This window comes from Perca flavescens, chromosome 6, assembly GCF_004354835.1.
Source record: "Perca flavescens isolate YP-PL-M2 chromosome 6, PFLA_1.0, whole genome shotgun sequence".
Classification (NCBI taxonomy): domain Eukaryota; kingdom Metazoa; phylum Chordata; class Actinopteri; order Perciformes; family Percidae; genus Perca; species Perca flavescens.
Genome location: NC_041336.1, coordinates 16,533,237 through 16,552,395, shown reverse-complemented (window position 1 = coordinate 16,552,395; position 19,159 = coordinate 16,533,237). Strand labels below are relative to the sequence as shown.

The following is a 19,159-nucleotide window of genomic DNA, read 5'->3' as shown; positions in this document are numbered from 1 at the left end:
ATGTCAACATTTATGATTAATAAAGTTATTTCCAAAAGGTTACATTCCTGAAAATAAAGCAAGGCAGTGTATTTGTATCTTAAGGGAACAGAATGTAATTGTGCTACCTCTCTGTGCCACAAGGGTCATCTATTTTAAATGAACCTCTTATTGCCCCCCTAGTACACAAATCAAATAAATTATACATAATATACAGCTCTGTAATATGAGAGATAAGGCTTGGGTGGTCTGAGAGGTCATTTAGAACATGTCCCTTTGAGTGAGACAAAAACAAAAACTTTCTGGCACTGCTACCACTGTGCAATGACAAATGCAGCAATGTCTCCTGCTCATACATACATACACACAAACTTGCATGCACACCCACTTTCTGTCGCTCTCACTGACAAACACACTCACACTCTCTCTAATTTCCCCTGTGTCTCTGCAGTGAGCTCACTGCAGTGCAACTCTCCTCTCTCCCCCCCCACGCCACCCTCCGTATAATAGAATATCGATCGCTCGCCTTTGCCGCAGTGTGTAAGCGAGTGTGTCTGTGGACGAGTGTGTGTCTGACTGGGGGCCCTCCAAGGTCATTGCCATGGCAACCTGAGTACGGGATCCTCTTGCTGAGCACAGGTCACAGGGGTCACATGAAAAGGGGGACAAGAGGGGGTTCGTGAGCACTGCAGTGTTTGGTGTGCTAGAGATAGAGAAGATGTCCTATTCCACTGTGTATTCAGACCCAACCAGAATAATGACAAAATGTACAGGCCACTGAGTTCACTACAACTCCTGCCATGGATGCACAAACAGGAAACAACTGTAGTTTAGACTAGACGAATACAAAAAACTAATTAAAAGGCAAAATAACAAAGAACTGCATATCAATCTTTACATCAGGTTTATTGCACTTCCAAAAATGTAATTTCAACACAAAAACACCCAGCTTACATCGAAATGTAAACAAAAGAATAATTAATTTAAAAAAAGAAGAACTAATTCAGGTTTAAAGAATGACCTTTACATCTGTAAAATGTTGTAAGTAGAGCCAATAAATATGCACAAAGACAGTCACCAAAGTACCATATTATCCCTAATACCAAACGCCATTACTATGAACTGACCTTTTAAGATGTCTTCTCATCAACCTATCCATGTTATGTACCCTATCTGAGATACCAAATGTGTTTTTGTATTCTGTTGAATAAAACATTTAATATTGATCATTATATACAGATATTGAAAGCTTTAAATGGCACTTTTCCTTTGGAAAATTGATTTTTTTTTTGTAGCAGTTTAGAGTTGCAAACATTGAATTTATTGCATACATTATCTTTACATACGAAAGCAGCAAACTTGTCAGATGCTTTAGACACAGAAGCTATTTCTAAAGATATCTACATCACAGATAAAGAATATAAGAGATTCATGAATTGAAGATATGTCACTGTGTAAGGGACATTGCAGGGAGCGAGAGGCTGTTTGACACAAACCAGAGGCATTCAAGGTATAACATATGCAGGGAAAGGCATAACATTTGTATGTGCTTAAATACTTAATTATGTTATGTGTCTGAATGAGTTTGAAAAAAAAGCAATATAGACTGTAACAACAACTACTTTAGAGGCAAGATAAGGTGCATTCTAATACAGGGAATATGGGATGCACAGATAGCTAAGGAACAGATCCAGGAGCAGCTCTTCCTCAACCCCCCAGGGCTAACGTGATTACAGGGTCAAAGTGATGACTGATCGTCAACCAGCACCTGCTGAGGGTTCAGCCTGCTTTTCACACAGGCTCCATTAGGAGCTCTTCAAAGTCGGATCCCTCCAGCTCACGGAACGCAGCATGAGAGCCAATCACAAACAGCGTCGCTCCTGCGAGGAGACGTGACAAATGGAGAAGGGAAGGGGAATGTAATGGGAAAAACAATGAGTAAGAAGGTTTTTCTTAGACAAAGAGGGTCTATATGCATTTACGAATACATTAAGGGAATGCAGCGGACACTCTCACACAGAGACTTTCATTGAATGTAACAATATGATTTACTATGGAAATAATATTACAAAAAACACATAGGAGTTACACTTTTTCAACAAATATTCCTGCATGCCCAAAAAAATTATGGATATCAAGAATAATGTGGTTTGGCTTACCCAGAACCCAAAAGACTGCAGCTCCAGCTCCGGCCAACCAGAACACAGGTAGAGAAACAGCTCCGGCCAGACTCATCTGGTGAGGGACAGTCAGCTCCTTGCCTGGTTGACAAGAAAATGACACAAAAAAAAATATTATGCCATTAAGTACAAATATTTTGTGCTACTTCTTGCAGGCTTGAGTAGAAATAAATATAAAAAGCTCAAAGATATATTTGATTTTCTTCTACCAGCCGCAGACATGCATTTATTCTAATAATGACCCATCTAAATCACAGAGAAATATGATGCAACCATTTAATTTTCATTGAAACAAAAACAAGTTTCTAAAAAAAACTAAGATTAAGCACATATTTTCTAAACAAATCAATAAAAAAAATATTTTAATTTATCTGGGGAAGCTTGACTTATCTTAGCAGACACGTACAAACACAACGGTTCATATTGGAATATGGTTCCAGTGTGCATGGTGATTTCAAGAATTCACTATATTTCGCAGGTACACAATTAATGGATTGCAACTCAAGGCATGCCTGACAGCTTTACTCACCGAGGACAACCAGTTTGGACTCTAAGGACTTGAGGTGAATTATGTAGAAGGCACCAGCGAACACAGCCAAGGCAATCAGTAGCATAGGAGAGCTGATACTGAGGGGAAGAAACATTAACAGTCCAATTAAGTTGGCATTACTTATAGCAGCATTTGTAGATTTAATTTAGTTTAAAGCTTAAAATATTGTATTTTACTTTTCAATCAAATCTTACGCAGATTGTTCCATTTTTCTTTTCTAATATACCCAGTGGCCAAAACCCTCTAAGAAACTCCATGTGTGTATTGGGTACAGATTGTAAGTAAGAACATTCCCACTGACAAAACGACACAAAATGATTTCCTCTTTATTTCCCTTACATGCAGTAGAGGATTAGACCCAGGAAGATGAAGGTATAGTTGCTGTTAAACGTTTCCACATTTTTCACCACCCTCTGACACAACTCTCCAAAGTTGCGTGGTTTTGAAAACTTGCGTTGGTCCACGAAGCTGGCCCATGGTCGAATGGACACTCGACGCCTGTCGATCCACTCTTTAGCCATACCGACTGAGAGTCCTTTGGGGAGCCAGAGCCTATGAAGTAAGAGAAAGACAATAAGAACTGACTACATAGAGAAGTATTACGAAATTCCAAAACAAGCCTACAGAGACTAGTTGTTGACTGTAAGTACCCATAAAGGCCCTTAAATATCATTTAATTTATTAATTTATTTCACATAATTTGTTTGCATTGTAGACTAATAAACAATAGTAGCAGGTACTTCAGTATATTTACACAGGGTTGAGGAAATTTAAGCAATATAGAATCTCAAGCCCTCAGGATAATAGCATTATCATTACAATTGTGTGATTAGTTAAGCAGACATCAGACTATAAATACAAATATTTATATTTTACTTTGCCAAGATTCCAGCTCCACCTGTGCCAGTTGGATGAGCATCCTCAGCACTGAACAGGTCTCCAGCTTTGCTCTCCATATCTACAAGACAGTTCTCCCCCGTTGGAGCTCCAGATGGCATCTATAAACTGTCTGCTGTAGAGCAATAGTAAGACAAATCATTTGAACATCATTTTGGTTCCTAACCATTTATTTTTGTCTACAGTTAGGTTGGCATGATGTGGCAGATGCTTATATCAGGCACCAACAAAACAGCTAGATATAGTAGTGCTGGGTATCAACAAAGGTTTTTGTCGAAAACTGAAAAAAAAAAATTATTCTGAATCATAATTTAGTGAACCACTGGTATAAAAAATGTTTAGCGCTACTGCTGACACATTTACTGGATTAATCAGTTCTCTCTCCAATTCAGATAAGTAACTCATCAATTACTGTAAGGTATTTATTAAATACAAAACACCAAACATTAGCTGGTTATAGCTTCACAAAGGTGAAGGGTTGAATCCTTTATGAACTTCAATTAGTTGAAGTCTGTATTGATAGAATAATCAGAATGGTTATTAAATGGAACTGTAATTTGTGTCAAAATTGTCATGAAAAAAGAGTGCCACAATATTTCACAAGAAAAGTATAACTAAATCAATAAGCAAGGGTAATAAATTAGTAACTATTTTGATCATAACAGCAGTTATATGCCTACACTTCACATTTATTTCTGCATAAATGTGAAGTGTAGGCATCTAACTGCTGCTACTACTACTACTAACTACTAAGGAGACTAGCTTAGCCACAGTGCAGTATTTGGGTAATGGAAATTTTTAGTTTAAGGGTTTGGTCACTGCCACATCACCAGGATACTAGCTAGATAGGACCCTGAAGAAACTATTGCCAGCATACATCCCTAAAGTATTAATTTGTAAAGTAACTTGAATAGAGTTACTAAATTCAGTACATATGTATAGTTAAATAAAAACAATGTGTAGCGAAGATAACTTTGCTGGTTCAAAAGATTTTAACAGCTAGCTTCTACGCTAACGTTCATGTCCACTTCAGGTCCAGGCAGATACATATTTATAAACGTTACATCGCGCCGGTGGCTGGATATTTCAGACGATTAAACAGAAGACCAGACCTGTTTGAAGAGGCAACTTTATAATCGTATAACCAAGTATACTTACAACAGAACTTTGGTGGGACTGATCGAGGAACCTTTTTGTTGCTGTTCTGGTTCACGGATGTGATGTGGATGTTATTTAACTTCCTGCTGTCTAGACGCATAACACCGCCACCTAGTGACCGCAACGGAGAATACTCATCTTCTGTAGGGTTTTTTATTATTAATAAAAAAATATTATTTTTTATTTATCACGTGTCTTATTTTATTGATATAACTATCAGATTTGAGTGTGTCCAGTTTTATATAGCAATACATCCTAATAATATCATAACAAATAAATAGAAATAACTGAATAATTGAAGACTTTTTAAAAGATTTCTTGAAACTGAAATAATTTTTTTATATGAGCAGACTAACGTTAATTACATGATTTCAACTTTGTTGGGGGTAAAGAAACAGTGTTTATCTGAATTCTGAGAATAAAATCTGACTTTTTAGAGTAAAATCTGATTAATGACAAAAACTGAACTGTGAAGATAAAATATTTTCTATCAATTTGGACAGCTGTTTTTTTTTACTGGTTGTTGGGGTGTTGTGTTGTGTGTTGTTGTGTTAGATTCGGTTTGGTTGCTAAAATTACAAAGAATTTATTTTCTTTTTTTGCATTTTTCGTGTGTTTGTAGGCGTTTATGTATGGAAGGCGACACAGCTATGACAATAGAATTAAATCAGCCGACTTGGGATCGGCTGTCTGTTTTAAGTTGTGCTAATTCAATAAGGCAGTTCGCAGAGAACATCTGACTGCAGATCAGTGAAATAAAAACGTGACCGTACGTCATTTAGCAAACGGAGGGCTGTAATTGGTCAGTTTTTCAGTGTTTTTGTGCTACTGCCCGTACGGAACTGCACGGGAGTCGCCCAGACCATCCAACGCTAATTACTAGGAAGGAACCTCTATGCTAGGAACGTTAGTTTTCAGGTATATTAAATATCGCTTTCAAAATACATTGAATACTTTTCTCCCCGTTTGTATTTACGTTATCACTGGTATTACCCAGGGACCGTATTCACTAAGGCCTGTGTGTAGCTAGCTACAGTTAGCTAGCTAACGTTCTTAGCCAGGAAGTCAAATCCGTTATCGCAAACGCACGATACATTTATTTTTATAGCTAGCTAGAAAACGGAGTATCCGTTATATGTGTCATAGCACACCAGATGTAGCTATTGTTTTTCATTTAAGTTTGGTAATATAGCTAAACAGCTGTTTAAAGTGCATTTTGTTAAATGTTTTTTTCCACAGACATAATTACGTAACGTGCCAAGGGGGTAATTTGCCGACGTTTGCTGCTTCGTGTTGGAGGAACGCCTTGTCTCTTTGGCTTCCAGCTGCTTTGAAACGAAGACAACGAAGCACAGTCCTAGCTGACAAAAGTTTGCATTTCATGTTTCAAGACCGCGTCTAGCTAAAACCAAAAACAGGTAAGACTGCTGAGCTTGCTAAAACGGGCTTTGAAACATGACTAAAGAACGTGCGTGGCGCTGAAAGGTTACCTTAACATTAGCAACAAACAAACCGCAGACGGCTTGCTGTTGGTTTTTGTTAATTGCTAGTTCACGAGGAATGTGTCTTACTGGTCTTGGCTGTCATTTGTTCTAGAAGTGGTATTTTCAAGCTTTACCAGGAACCTATCTCTTTAACAACTGACTATACGGAATATAATTTAGGATTAGTACACAATAGCATGAAATAGAGGTCAAACTGTCAAACAGCTTAAATAAGGATGTAGTTTCTACAGGAAAAAGCAAGTACAATTTTACGTACTTACATTGCAGTAGAGCACAGCGTTACTTTATTTATGTTCGTGGTTGGAACGAATCATATGTTGTTATTTCTTAACTTTACTGTTGGAGAGTTAGAGTTTTACATGTCTAATGTAATGGTTGTATGTTTGTGTTCTTTATCCTGAACAGTTTAACACAGGTGGTAAGGTGGAGAGGGGCTATAGGCAGACCCATGGCCGCCGTGCATTACCCAGAGTGCCCACTCAGGGACTCACTTTACTGGGATGAAACAGAGTGCCTAAACTACTATGGGATGTTGTCTCTCCATGAGGTCTTTGACGTAGTTGGTTGTCAGCTGACAGAGACTGACATTGACGTGTTGTCATTCCTTCTGGATGAAACCTGTCCTGCACCACACCCCCTTGACCCAACAGGTTGGACAGTTGAGCCCTGTGGCAGCGATCCAGATGACTTGGGCGTGTCCCTGAGTCCTGAGCTGCTAAAAGCCTGGATGCGATTGAAGCCTCAGGGCTCCCAGCATCACTTAGTGGCCTCGTATAAGCCCAAGAGTGGCCTTGAGCTATTGTTGGAGCTGGAGAGGCGAGGATACCTTAGTGATGGCAACCTGGAGCCACTGCTGCAACTACTGAGAGTCCTCACTCGCCATGACCTGCTGCCTTTAGTGTCCCACAAAAGAAGGAGGACAGGTGAGGATGAATCACAGCGGTGCTCATTATCACCTAGTGCCAGGTTCTGTTTGAGGTTTCTGCCTGTTAAAAAGGAAGTTTATCTTTGCCGCCGCCATGCCAAGTGCTTGCTCATGGGGGAATGTTGAGTCTTTGGAAATTAAAGAGTGTGGTCTAGACCTGCTCTGTATGAAAAGTGTCCTAAGGTAACTTCTATTATGGTTTCACATTAACCAAAATACTTGTCATTGTTTTTGTTTTTCAGTATCTCCAGAGCGAGTTGGACAGAGGTATGGAATAGAGAACAGAGAGTTGGTGTGCGCCTCTGGAATGCAACATAACTGCAGACAGACAGAAATACCTCTTCCATATTTCACACAACAATCGAGAATTGGTAAGTGCACTGTAGTATAATATTTAGCTCACTGGAAGTATACACTATAGTTTTCCACAAACCATTTTAATCAGTCAAAATCAATCAGTTTTGGTGATGAAGCACTAGCATAATTTCTGCCATGGAAATTTTGTTTGTTCCATCCTGCTGCTGTTGTGCTAGAAATGTACATGTACGCCATTTAAGTCGAAATGGATTTTCCCAAGAAAATCGATTTCATGTGCTGTTGCCTTCTGGAATGTGTCACCTAAAAATCGTAGTGCGAGCAGGAGTCTGAGCGTTGCTGCTAGGTGTGCTATAGCATGAAACGGCAAGATAAAGCTGACCCCTTCTTTTTGTGTTCACTTCTGCTCAAAACTATCCCAGCTGCCCAGCTGTAGCTGAACATGTCCGTATGCTTTGGCATATTTATGACTTTTCGTCATGTCTTCATTCAGACACACATCCCACTGTCGGTTTTTCGTCCTTCTGTTCAGAAAGCACGGCAGTGCACATTCCTCCATAGACACGTTTGTTTACTGAGGTCATGGAAACACTGATTATCTTTATATTGTCCCCTTGAGGACTGCCGTTTGTTTTCTCCACCGTAGGAGCACACGTTCAGTATGTTCACCAGGGACACACATTTGTGCCAGCTGGGCCAGACGTCATTTGTGTTTGCGTACTCGTATGGACCATGTTTCTGCCCTAGGTCTAATATTGGTGCCTGGTTACATACCATACGCTTGTGGTGAACTTTACCTGGGGGGAAGAAAGGATGTTTTTTTTTACAAGATATAAGCAGAAACTGATAAACATGGAGCTATTAACAGAAATAGGGCAGACAGGTAAAGAAATAAAACAGGATAACCGTAAATCCCACAACAAAATGCTCATGTCTTATTGTCTGAATTCCACAAACTGATTCCATACATGTTCTGTCAGGTATTTACCCTCCTATGCCTGGGCCATCTGTAAGGAGGAGGAAGAAGAGGGGAAATGGCTGGAGCCGCAAGCCCAAGAAAACTAGCAGACAGGGCCCGCCACTGCCTCCTCTACCACCACCACATAAAGCTTCCTGCAGTAAGTGCAACCCCAGCATTCTTAACCTGTCTCTCTTTTAGCTTTTCATCTCTCCCCTCCTATCTTCATCCCGCCATTTTCTCTTGCAGATAATTCTCTGTTCCATTCTTTTCATTAACCGTATAAGCTCTAATTTTATTTGGAATCTGTTAACACCACCTATCCTTGTTTTGTCACCTTAATTCTGATGTTGTTTGTCTATGCTAAACCTCAGCTTGAGTTAAGGAGTTTGTATACCAAGTCTGAATGTTTTTTTCAAACTGTCTATAGTGGCTACTACTCCGTTCCAAAATTATAGCCACTGCGCAGCCACTGCCCCAGCAATAGAGGAGTTGTTTTAAACGCGCGTTTGTTCCTTTGTTGTAGATCCAGGCACCATGCGCTTGTTGTTTGAAAATAATAAACAACTCTCATATCCTACCAAAATGTTGTAGGCCTATTTGCACGGAACTAGTATTACCTGGGGACCTCTCTGGTAATTTGTAATAGGTGCAGAGGTTGTCTGTTATCTTAATCTCGTGTGAATCTGCCATGTCCATAATTTGTCAACTAAAACTTGCACCGCAAATTACCTACCATATTTCGCCAAACACAGAGGTTACATGTTAATATTAGTCCTGTGCGAATCGGCATCTCTGTGATTTGGGGTTGTTTTGGCTGCATTGGAAATTATAAAATAAAGTTTTGACAGAGCCTTGACAATATATCCGGGGATAATGTCAGTTAATTTATTAAAATACAGACTTTTTTTTTTTTTTTTTTAATCCCATGTGAATGCGCCACAAAAAAATAATCTGTGTTTGGCCACAACTAAAGTTGGACTCCCAATCGTTCTATCCACTTTCCAACTTCCCTTTTAATTAAATTACTATGGTGTCATTGTCACAGAATCAAAATGAAGGACACATTTGCCAGGTGTACCAATGTTATAGATTTTTAATTTATTTTGTCAATCCCAGTGTCCCATTTGCTGCAACTCTCCCGGACAGCAAAAGAACATAAAGCTAAATATTGCAAAACTTAACTATGTATTTGCTGATATCACCTGGGTATAAAATCTGTCTCTGCTACATAGGCCGTGACTTGTGAGCTATTTTTGAACAAAGTATGATTTCTTTTTTTTTTAATTTGTGTACCACACTACAATTATGTTTCGGTCTGACAACTTAGTTTAATGTCTCATGGCACCAGAAAGTCAACACCTTATTCGCTGTCTGAGCAGCGGATGCTGATTTTAAATCTCTGATTCACAACAATTGATTCAACTGTTGGACAGAAAGAAACTAGCTTGCAATTCACTTTCAGTTGACTAACATCTCCTTTATACTCAAGCGGTTCACATGATGTTTTCATTGTCACGCTCTGACTATGTATAGACTTACCGTATCTCCTTAACTGTCTTAATTAAACATGCAACATCATGGGGATTTCGTCGCCCTATCCATTTCTCCATCTTGACATTCTTTTCCCTCATTTCACCTTGTCTCTAACCCATTGGCCTTTGTTCATCTGCTGCTATTGATAAGAGTGCAGACTGGTAGGTTGTCTCCTGTCCTTTTGTCTACTCTATACTAAAAGAAGCTGTCCAGTCACAACTAGATTCAACCCTTGTTCTGCTTTATTGTCAAGCTTGATACAAAGTTGTCACAAGTGTTGACTGTCAAACCTCACATATATTCCTGAAAAATTCTCTTGAGCAGTTGTTTGAAACAATCTAACTCCACTGGAAAGCAGCACTATGTAATCCATTAGCAATGTCCTGTTCCACGTTTCAACTATTGCCTGTCTTTTAATCAGTCAATGCTAGTTTCTCTCAGCACAATAAGATTGACATAACCCTTACATCAATTGCCTTTTTGTGTGAAGTTTGCTTAGTCATTCATGCAGACCTTAAACATTTCATTTGAACGTCCATCATTGCCTATTGGTCAGAAATACTTATTATACAACAAAAGACTGATGATTCATACTCCATGAGGACAGCCCTCTTAGCTATTCAGGATGCGTGATGTGCCTGTGACTATAAACCTGTCGCTGTCTTGACTCCACATTTGATTCCACCAGGTTGACTCAGGATTGTGACTCAGATCGAATAACCTAAGACACAATGGATCATGGAGACAGAAGGGAGACTGAGGAACAAAACAAAAAAGTCTGTCACTCCACTCAGTCCATACATACTGCAGTGTGCGTGATCAACTCAGTCATGTGCTCTCTCACAAGTCTGGGCCGATGCCTAAGGTAAAAGAGGCTCTACGCCTTGTTACAACAGGGGTTGGTGCTGCCCGTTTGCTCTGTATTCGATGCTTGTGTACATAATGTAGCTGACCCCTACCCTATCCCCCTCAGGAAACGTAATTTGCTCCTCAAAAATTCATCCTGTAATGTTCTTTAGTGTTGTGCTCTGTGGATGATTCCTTATCTATTTCTGACAAGGGTTGTTGGTGTCAGTGTTTCACAGAACTGAGTCCTCAGCAGTAAGCCTTAAGTACTTCCAAAACGTTTTCAGCTGATTTCTCAACTTGATTTTTCAACAAAGATCTCTGGACAACTCATTTGATCTCACTAAAACCACAATAATGGGGATAAACTGTATGTAGAGAAAGTATATTTTTAAATTCTCTGCGGATAATATCCGAGCTTTCACAAACATGTCCAACTGACTGCTTCTATGTCTTGGTAGGGCTGTCTGTTTTCACTATAAATGTACATAGTACATGTGTTGACATACACATTTCTGTTACATGACTATAAAGTAAGTTGATGAAAGCCCTGCAATAATTGTGAGTATTTGTTACCTAGATAGCATCTGAGACCCTAGATCAAAACACTTTTATAGTTGTGCAGTCCTATGACAATAGAAACCATTTATTATAGCTAATAAAATTAACGCGTGGTTAAAAAGCAAATGTATCTTCGGCTTTAAGGATCTCACAAGACTTTAACTGAGCAGCTAAGCCCTAATTGTTCCACTGTACTATTTTCCAATTTGAATCTGGCATATTCTTAAATGCGGTCAAATACTTGGCTGAGTGCAAATAGCAGTATACTCACTGTGACCTGAGGTCTTCCCACTTTAGAGGGTGGAGTTTGCAAGTTGTGTTACGGGAGATACAATCAAGCTGTGAAATTTGAGAGAAAGTCAACACATGAAATATTAATAGGGACATTATATATAAATTTATGGTTGTTTTTTTTTCTATTCAAACAAAGGGACAACAATCAATTGGTTTTGTCAAGTTTATCTTTAGGTTATCTGTGGTTAATGTTTGAATGGTTTGGGTCTTGGTAAATGACAACTAATTAATAGACTGAAGAGCCTGACTTGGAACAATAAAGCCCAGTCTTTAACCTTCGAACACAAAATAAAAATATGTTGGACATGTTTGTGAAGGTGCCAGTTTTTGCCGCTTGTGGGAAACGGTTTGGGGCCGTTCTTTACTCTCACACTATCTTCATTACGAGTGGTTTTAAGCATCTGCCTTACGATTCAATCAACTCAATTCATACTGGCTAACTGAAACTTCACGTAAGCCAGCTCTGGAGTCTCAAGTTAAAAGGAAAATGCTTATTCTGCACAGCTACCCGTCCTTTCATAAGGACTGATCTCGTATTCCATGTCAGAGAATCTAAAATGGCTGCCAACAGACATCTGTATCAAAAAATGCCCGTGTAACCTTTTACTCAAGCAGTTCTGAGGAAAATAACCCAACAGTGCTCTGCTGAAGGAAGCTCCTGCTGTATCTTATCTCTGTGCCCCGTGTGAGCCCTGGATGTGCGTTTGTCAAGAGGGAGCAGAGATAGATAGGGCGGTTCAGTCCAATGCTGGCCCCTAGCTTTTAAACAGACCTCAAATACTCTTTCTTGTCATGATTCATCTCTCAGATCATTTTCAGTGAAGTGTCTAAATTACATTCCGACAATGACAACTGCGGTTACAAATGCCCATAAGGTGTCTGTACCCTCAGCTCAGTAGTGGTTTTGTGCTATCTAAATGGGGTGCTTGTGAAGGCCCTTACTTGGTCTAATGAACATATCTGATTAATGTTATGGTTGGAGCTTAAATAATGGGTTGGTGAAGGTGAGGGTAAGGGGATTGGTCAAGGTAAGAGTAGTCCCAAGCATCCCACTTAGACACTACCATGTTATAAAGCTACAGTAAGACTGAGCTGATTAACTTGTCAGTACCAACTATTGCCCTGACTCAGACTTCATTACAACTAAGAGAAGTGAGTGCTGTGCCATGCCTGCTTGATGTTGAAAAAACGACCCAGTCGACAGATGTCCAACCCACTTGTGCTTGTCTCTTTCTCTCTTTCTCTCCTTTCTCTGTGTTCGCAGTTCTAAACAGACCAACCTGTGTGTCAGGAAAACAGTATCCTCCTTACACACAGTCAGAGGGAGAGAACGAACTCTAAATGCTCAAACTACGCAAATTGGTACAGAGAGTGATTTTTGTCTATGGGGAAAAGAGAGTTCTGTCTGCCGGTCTCTCAATACTCCTAACTCTCCACACTCTTGGTCAGTCATTCAGCAGAAAAGCGGATCGATAAAGAGTTGAAGCTCTCCGTGCCAAGTGACTCCTCGTAAATGGGTACTTAAACTTTTTTTTGGAAGGGGTGGGGGGGTGAGATGGAGGAAGCCAAACGGGCTTGGTGTTTAAAGTGAGAAAATGAAAGCTGTGCCTCCTAATGTCCTGTCTAAGTGGATGTCTCTGTGTCTGATGAAGCATGAAGTGCTCTGTAACCCTAACAAAATGACTATCATTGTGTTCCTGTGGTTTTAAATGGCCTTCTCCTCAGTGCCACTATCTCTACCTCCATCCTGCTCAGTATGAAATGGGAAAGCAGAAATGGAGGCCATCCATAAATACAGTAATTGCATGAAGGGCGGTTGTTTATCATAGCCACAGCCCTCACACAGTGAAATGATCCAAAAGGTCGTACTGTTAACAGCGCTTTAACTTAATATTTCACTGAGTCCGTACTGAATATTGTTTTAAGAGTGCAAAAAGTTAGGTGACATACAAATAGATAGATGCCCTATTTGACATTTTGTGATAAATCAGAATACCAAAATGCTCAAACACATCCTGTCACTGCTCACTTGTCAACATGCTTGCAAAGATATTGTACAAACAAAATGTTTTCAAACCACCACCTTCTTTTGCAACATTGAATCACAGTGCATGCGTTTTTGACACTGATTAACAGATTAAGACTTTGTCAAAGTATAAACAAATCTGCATAATTTCATAGGTTATTCTGCTGTCATAGTATTCTTGCAGACAGCAGCAGGTTTTTCATCCAAGATTTCTCTGTATTTTGCTGCATTCAATTTACACTCTACCTTCTCGAGCAATACAGGACCTGCTGCAAAGAAGCATCTCCGCAGCCTGATGCTGCTACCACCACACTTTATAGTTTTGTTGGTGAACAGTGATTGGCTTATGCCAAACATGGGGGACTTTGTCAGAATATAAAAACACCCACTTTTGTCTTTATTCAGAGATGTCTTGTAATTGTTTTTTTCAATACTGACTTCCTCTGCACCTGGTTGTGTGCACAGTGTCTCCCATCTCAGCACTTTCAGAGTTTCCATTGTCCACAGTTGTTGCACCAACACTCTAATTACAGCATGCTCTATGCAGATTACCATCTTTTTTTTTATGATTGATTGTACTCTACTAAAGAGTATTGTTACTTTTGGACAATTCTTTTTTGTACCATTTTTTTAAATGTTTGTCTTCATGATGCAGTTCTTGCCATGAAGTAGACTTACCGGCTGTTAGCAGTCCACTGTTAATCAATGTTGCAAAACAAAACCTGAAAAAAGGGGGATGAATTTACGTTCTACGAGGACAGTCATGATCTGTAACAAAATAATGTATCAAATTGTATGTGCATGTATTCTCAATGGATTGACCTGAAGAAAGGTAATAACCTCAGTATTTAAGACATTGTTATAGAGACAGGGTTTAGTAATTTGTCAAATCACAAGTGTCTTATTCCTGTAAAATGTCAGTATTTCATATTCTCAGTATTCATGTACCATAATGCCTCTATGAAGAAAAACATTTTGCCTTCTTTGTACGAGCAAACTAAATTGTAAATTGAATGATCTCCATCTGCAAGTCTTATCCCCAACCTTGCATATTTTAAACATTTCCTAAACCTTATCGATTAAGCATCCCCTTTGATCCAGTCCTTTGTTTTTGTAGTTCTCTAATTACAGCCTTATGAAGCATGAATGCAAATGCCAGTGTTTGCCAGTGCTCTCCTACAAATGTTAAGACATGCAAAATCAATGCTTTAATTCAACATTAGCATTTCTAATGTTGACATTTTCCAAACTTTATCTCTCTGGAGTCTTGTGCTATACCCCGTAGCCCCAAACTAAATATGAATGAAGAAGGGGTAAACGTGACTCTTGAGTTAAAATATTTTCAGTGGAGTCATAGCTACCGTATAGTTAACCAGGTATAGACCTTAATAAGTGTTCAAGTCAGGTCCTTGGTGCTCTCTTGTAATGATTCTGTTCTGTAACTGAGACTATGTCATTGTCTTCCCATCAGTCATAAGTATGAGCTTCAAACACTATTCTATAGACCTATTCTGTTATGTGCCAATATGCTTCTCACTACTCCAAAAAGTCTGTCAGTTTACTCTAACATTGAAAGGCATTTAACATTTTGACAAGCTATTTATTTTTTTGTTTTCTCTTTTAAAGGTGGAGTCTGCGATTCTAATCCAATACACTTTTTTTTTTTTTTTTTTTTTTTTCAAATTTAGCGTCTATCTGATCCATTTGTGCTCGTGCGCAGGACTGGGAAGGCCATAGATGTATAAAGAGAAGGCCATAGATGTGTAAAGAGAAGGCAGTGGGAGCAAGAGGGACATCCCTATGTCCCATGTATGTATGTATTTGGGTGTTGAGTTAAAATCCCAACAATCATTTTCCAGAATCGCAGATTCCACCTTAAGATTTCACCATATAAGTCTCTTGTTTTAAACGTTTGATGAAGAGCAAAAAAAGAGGTTTGGTTAGGCTGGGTTTTGTATACCTAGAGATGCAATTATGGCTGCTTGGAAAAAATGTTTCTACGCAACTTTGCAATGAGACATTGATGAGAATGTTTCTAGTGAAATGGATGTTATTGGTAGTAGATGCTGTTTACCTCTACCAAAGGGGTTTGAGTGGAAGGGATGGATTTTTGTTGCAGCAAAAGTCGTCAGCAGCTGGTTTCCACTCGAAGCTCTGGAATAATGACATGGGGGACGATCTCAGCGGTGCTCTTACTCAGTACAGTATGTATCCTCTGATCTTTCTCGCTGCGCTGTTGCATGACCACCAATACTGTTACTGCGGAAATCCAGCAGCTATCTGTTCTCGGTATTAAACATGTTCATCAGAATGAATCTGCTGTTTTTAAACACCGGGCTGGAACAGAAAGCCACTCCATGGCTTAACACTGCTAAGTTGCTTTCATTACTGCCACCACGATTTTTGCTCAGGGTGTCAATTTAATTTCAATTTATTCATTACATGAATTCTATAGCCATGATTTTTGTAGACCATGCAGGATGTCTCACTGAAAATTCTCATGCATCGGTTTCTTTTGATCACTGCAGTCATCTAGCTAACAGCTGACATTAATACTTAAAATGATGGAATTGCCTGGGAAGAAAAGGGACTCGACTACTGGTTCAGTTGCAGAGTATTTCTCTCAATGCTCCAAAATGTCATTTTCACCAAAACAAGCTAAACGGGTCACAGCAGTATGTAGCACAAGAAAATGCACACATTTGGGTTGGTCTAGCTCCAGTGCCTCGCATAATTAGCAGTTTTCTTTGCTCTGCTGCACCATTATCTTTGCCCTTTTGACAAAAAAATATCCTGAAGCATTTCAGTGTACAATTTCCAGTCCATTTAGTATTCAGTTTATTGGGTCACAATCTTCCTTTGGTGCTCTTGACCCCCCCCCCTTTATTTTTTTCATCCTTGCTTAATGTAATGCACCAACTTAGATGAGCTGTTTTTAACAATTTTGTCTTGTCCTTGTTTTTCTTCTGTTTTGATTTCATGACCCCTCCCTTTCTGTCCGTTACTTAACATGGGCTACTCCAATTTGACTGTTCACTTCTTTTCACTTTTTCCATCTTTCCTCATCCTCCACTACTGTCTTCTTTTTCTCTCTTTCCTCCCCCCTTACCTTGCTATGTCTTTGCCTTCCCTTCTGTTTTTACATCTACTTTCCCCATCATTATTTCACCCCTTAACTCTCCCCTACCACACTGTCACCCCTATTTTCTACCACTGCTTCCTCCTACCTCTTCCACTATCAGATATCCGCCTGCGTGTCCGGGCCGAATACCTGGAGCATGACTCGGCACTCCGTGAGGGTGTCTCATCGGACAAACGGCAGCCCCTGGAGCGACAGTTTGAATTGTTCAGCCAGGCCAACTCCCTGCTTCGTTCCAGAGACCTGGGTTCCATTGTCTGCGACATCAAGTTCACAGAGCTGGACAACCTGGAGGCCTTCTGGAGTGACTACCTAAGCGGAGCTCTGCTGGAGGCCCTGAAGGGAGTCTTCATCACGGACTCCCTGAGGATGGCAGCAGGCACGGAGGGCGTCCGTCTGCTGATCAGTGTGGACCAGGATGACTACGAGGAGGGCCGAATGCTGCTGAGAGCTAGGAGAATGTTTTCATCTAGTAATGGTGGGCGCACAGAGACTCGCTGGGCTGTATAGGCTGATAAGACTCTTTGGGGTGTATTGTATTAGCTTTGATAAATTGAAAAGTAGGGAATGCTGCGAATTTGTACGCATTTGCCAGGCCTCCTTCTGCAAGTTGCAATCCATGTGTTAACCACTAGATGGCAGCTCTTACCATTTGTTGTTTGTGTTCAAAACTGGCCTTACATTTTCAGAATTATCAGTTTTTTTGTTGAAACATTACCATTATTTGTGAAAGAACATGGAATAATAATGAATCAATGTGCTTTCCCTTGGGATCCATGCACAGGTGCTACTTTGTAGGACACCAGGATGAAACAGGATGTATCAAGATTGTTCTTAGTCTCAGTAAGAACAGGAGCAAGCAAGCCATTGCCAAAAGATCAAGTGGTAAGCCCCTCATTACATTATTAATCTTAAATAAGGTTAAGACAACTGATGTGCCACAAATAATAAAAAATACTACATAACTACATACAGTTGACACAGTCAAATGCTCACGGTCAAGGTTGAGACTACGCACGGACATGCATGTACACAAATTAAATGGGCCACAATGATACCAAACTTGTAATCAAGTGTTTGCTGCCCATTTTTTCCACATTTATGCATAGACCGTGGGCATTCAGATTCCAAGATGGCTCTAAGTTATTCTGCTGTCATAGTATTGGACTTGAATGATAATGTTAACTGGCACTTTTCTTTAATTAAACTAATTTCAAGGACAAAGAAACATGCCAAAAAAGTTTCTGATCTTTAAAAATGTGTAAGAACTGAGCACAGATGGAAAAGCAGGCTGCTCTCAGTACAGATTGATCTTTGTGTTCAACTTTGGAGAGCGAGCCCACGCATATACACCTAGATAACAAACCTGGGATTCTCAGCCCATGTGTGCCACGATAACTCAACTTGCGATTGCCGTGGTCAGTGGATACGGTAGTTGCTAGTAGATGACAGCAGTGATTAGGGCTAGGCCTCAGCGGACCATGGAAGACTCATCATCCCAAGCTTGTCAACAGCAACTCGGATAATGCAATGGTGGCTTGTGACCGGGCTTCAAGCTAGGCCTCAGCAAGTGCTTCTCTCAGCAAGTAAAGCACAGGACAGTGCGTCGGTCAATAGAAGTGATGTTGGGGAGATCAAAATCAAAAGTGCACATCCCAGCTCCACTCAGCCCTGCTACGTAGGCCCAGTAGAGTGGCTCACGGACAGCTGTCTACTCACCCTGCTGGAACTAATGCCTGGACTTCACTCATAGAAGACGATCAATAAGGCCCCTCCTCCAAGTCCCTTCATGCAGGCACGACTTAAGCAGGCAGTCTTGCTACTGTCTGAGTGCAAGGCAGAGGACAATGGACATATTTCCATGTTTACTTTAGTGTGTTTTTGATCTTGCATTTGTTCTATGTGTGATTGTATTAGTCATAGAAGATTAAAAAAAAAAACTTTAAAAATAATAATTCAGGGGAACATTTTTGTTAAAGAAAAACATTTGTTTGGTATGCCAATTCTTTTTGTTGAAATCTTTATATATGATATATTTGGTGAATAATAAAGGTTTGATGGCCTAAAGATGTTTTTGCACATTGACCTTTATTGAACCAATAACTAAAATTGCTACAATGTAAATCTTTGCTGCCAATTTTGTAAAGAGAAGAACATTATGGAAACGCACGTCTTAACAATTGTTACTCAAATTTCCAAAAATCGTCACTCCAGCACCAAAGTTGTCCATGTCAACTAAGAAACACTCTAGACAAGCTGTTATAGACATAAAGTACTTGTTAAAACACTC

At 39.8% G+C, this 19,159-nt stretch overlaps 2 protein-coding genes across 4 annotated transcripts in view; one reads left to right on the top strand and one right to left on the bottom strand.

Annotated features, from left to right (window-relative positions):
• Positions 1 to 866: 866 nt before the first annotated feature.
• Positions 867 to 4,875, bottom strand: rabac1 (Rab acceptor 1 (prenylated)). The gene is made up of 6 exons (XM_028581059.1): positions 4,765 to 4,875; positions 3,586 to 3,721; positions 3,049 to 3,261; positions 2,689 to 2,786; positions 2,139 to 2,240; positions 867 to 1,859 (listed from the first exon to the last, which is right to left on the bottom strand). Exons 2-6 carry the CDS (start codon positions 3,705 to 3,707, stop codon positions 1,771 to 1,773), a joined length of 624 nt encoding a protein of 207 aa, XP_028436860.1. The 5' UTR covers positions 3,708 to 3,721; positions 4,765 to 4,875; the 3' UTR covers positions 867 to 1,770.
• A 691-nt stretch (positions 4,876 to 5,566) lies between these two features.
• dedd1 (death effector domain-containing 1) overlaps positions 5,567 to 19,159 on the top strand; it is a 14,226-nt gene continuing 633 nt past the window's right edge. The window contains exons 1-7 of one of the 3 annotated variants that reach the window (XM_028581019.1): positions 5,567 to 5,682; positions 6,004 to 6,182; positions 6,675 to 7,192; positions 7,437 to 7,565; positions 8,490 to 8,627; positions 16,973 to 17,347; positions 17,654 to 18,940. In XM_028581019.1, the coding sequence (XP_028436820.1) occupies positions 6,718 to 7,192; positions 7,437 to 7,565; positions 8,490 to 8,627; positions 16,973 to 17,347; positions 17,654 to 17,667 (1,131 nt within the window). In that variant the 5' untranslated portion in view covers positions 5,567 to 5,682; positions 6,004 to 6,182; positions 6,675 to 6,717 and the 3' untranslated portion in view covers positions 17,668 to 18,940. Of the gene's footprint in view, positions 5,683 to 6,003; positions 6,183 to 6,674; positions 7,193 to 7,436; positions 7,566 to 8,489; positions 8,628 to 16,972; positions 18,941 to 19,159 lie in introns of those variants that run through there. The other 2 variants (XR_003692804.1, XM_028581018.1) reach the window with 2 other exon arrangements.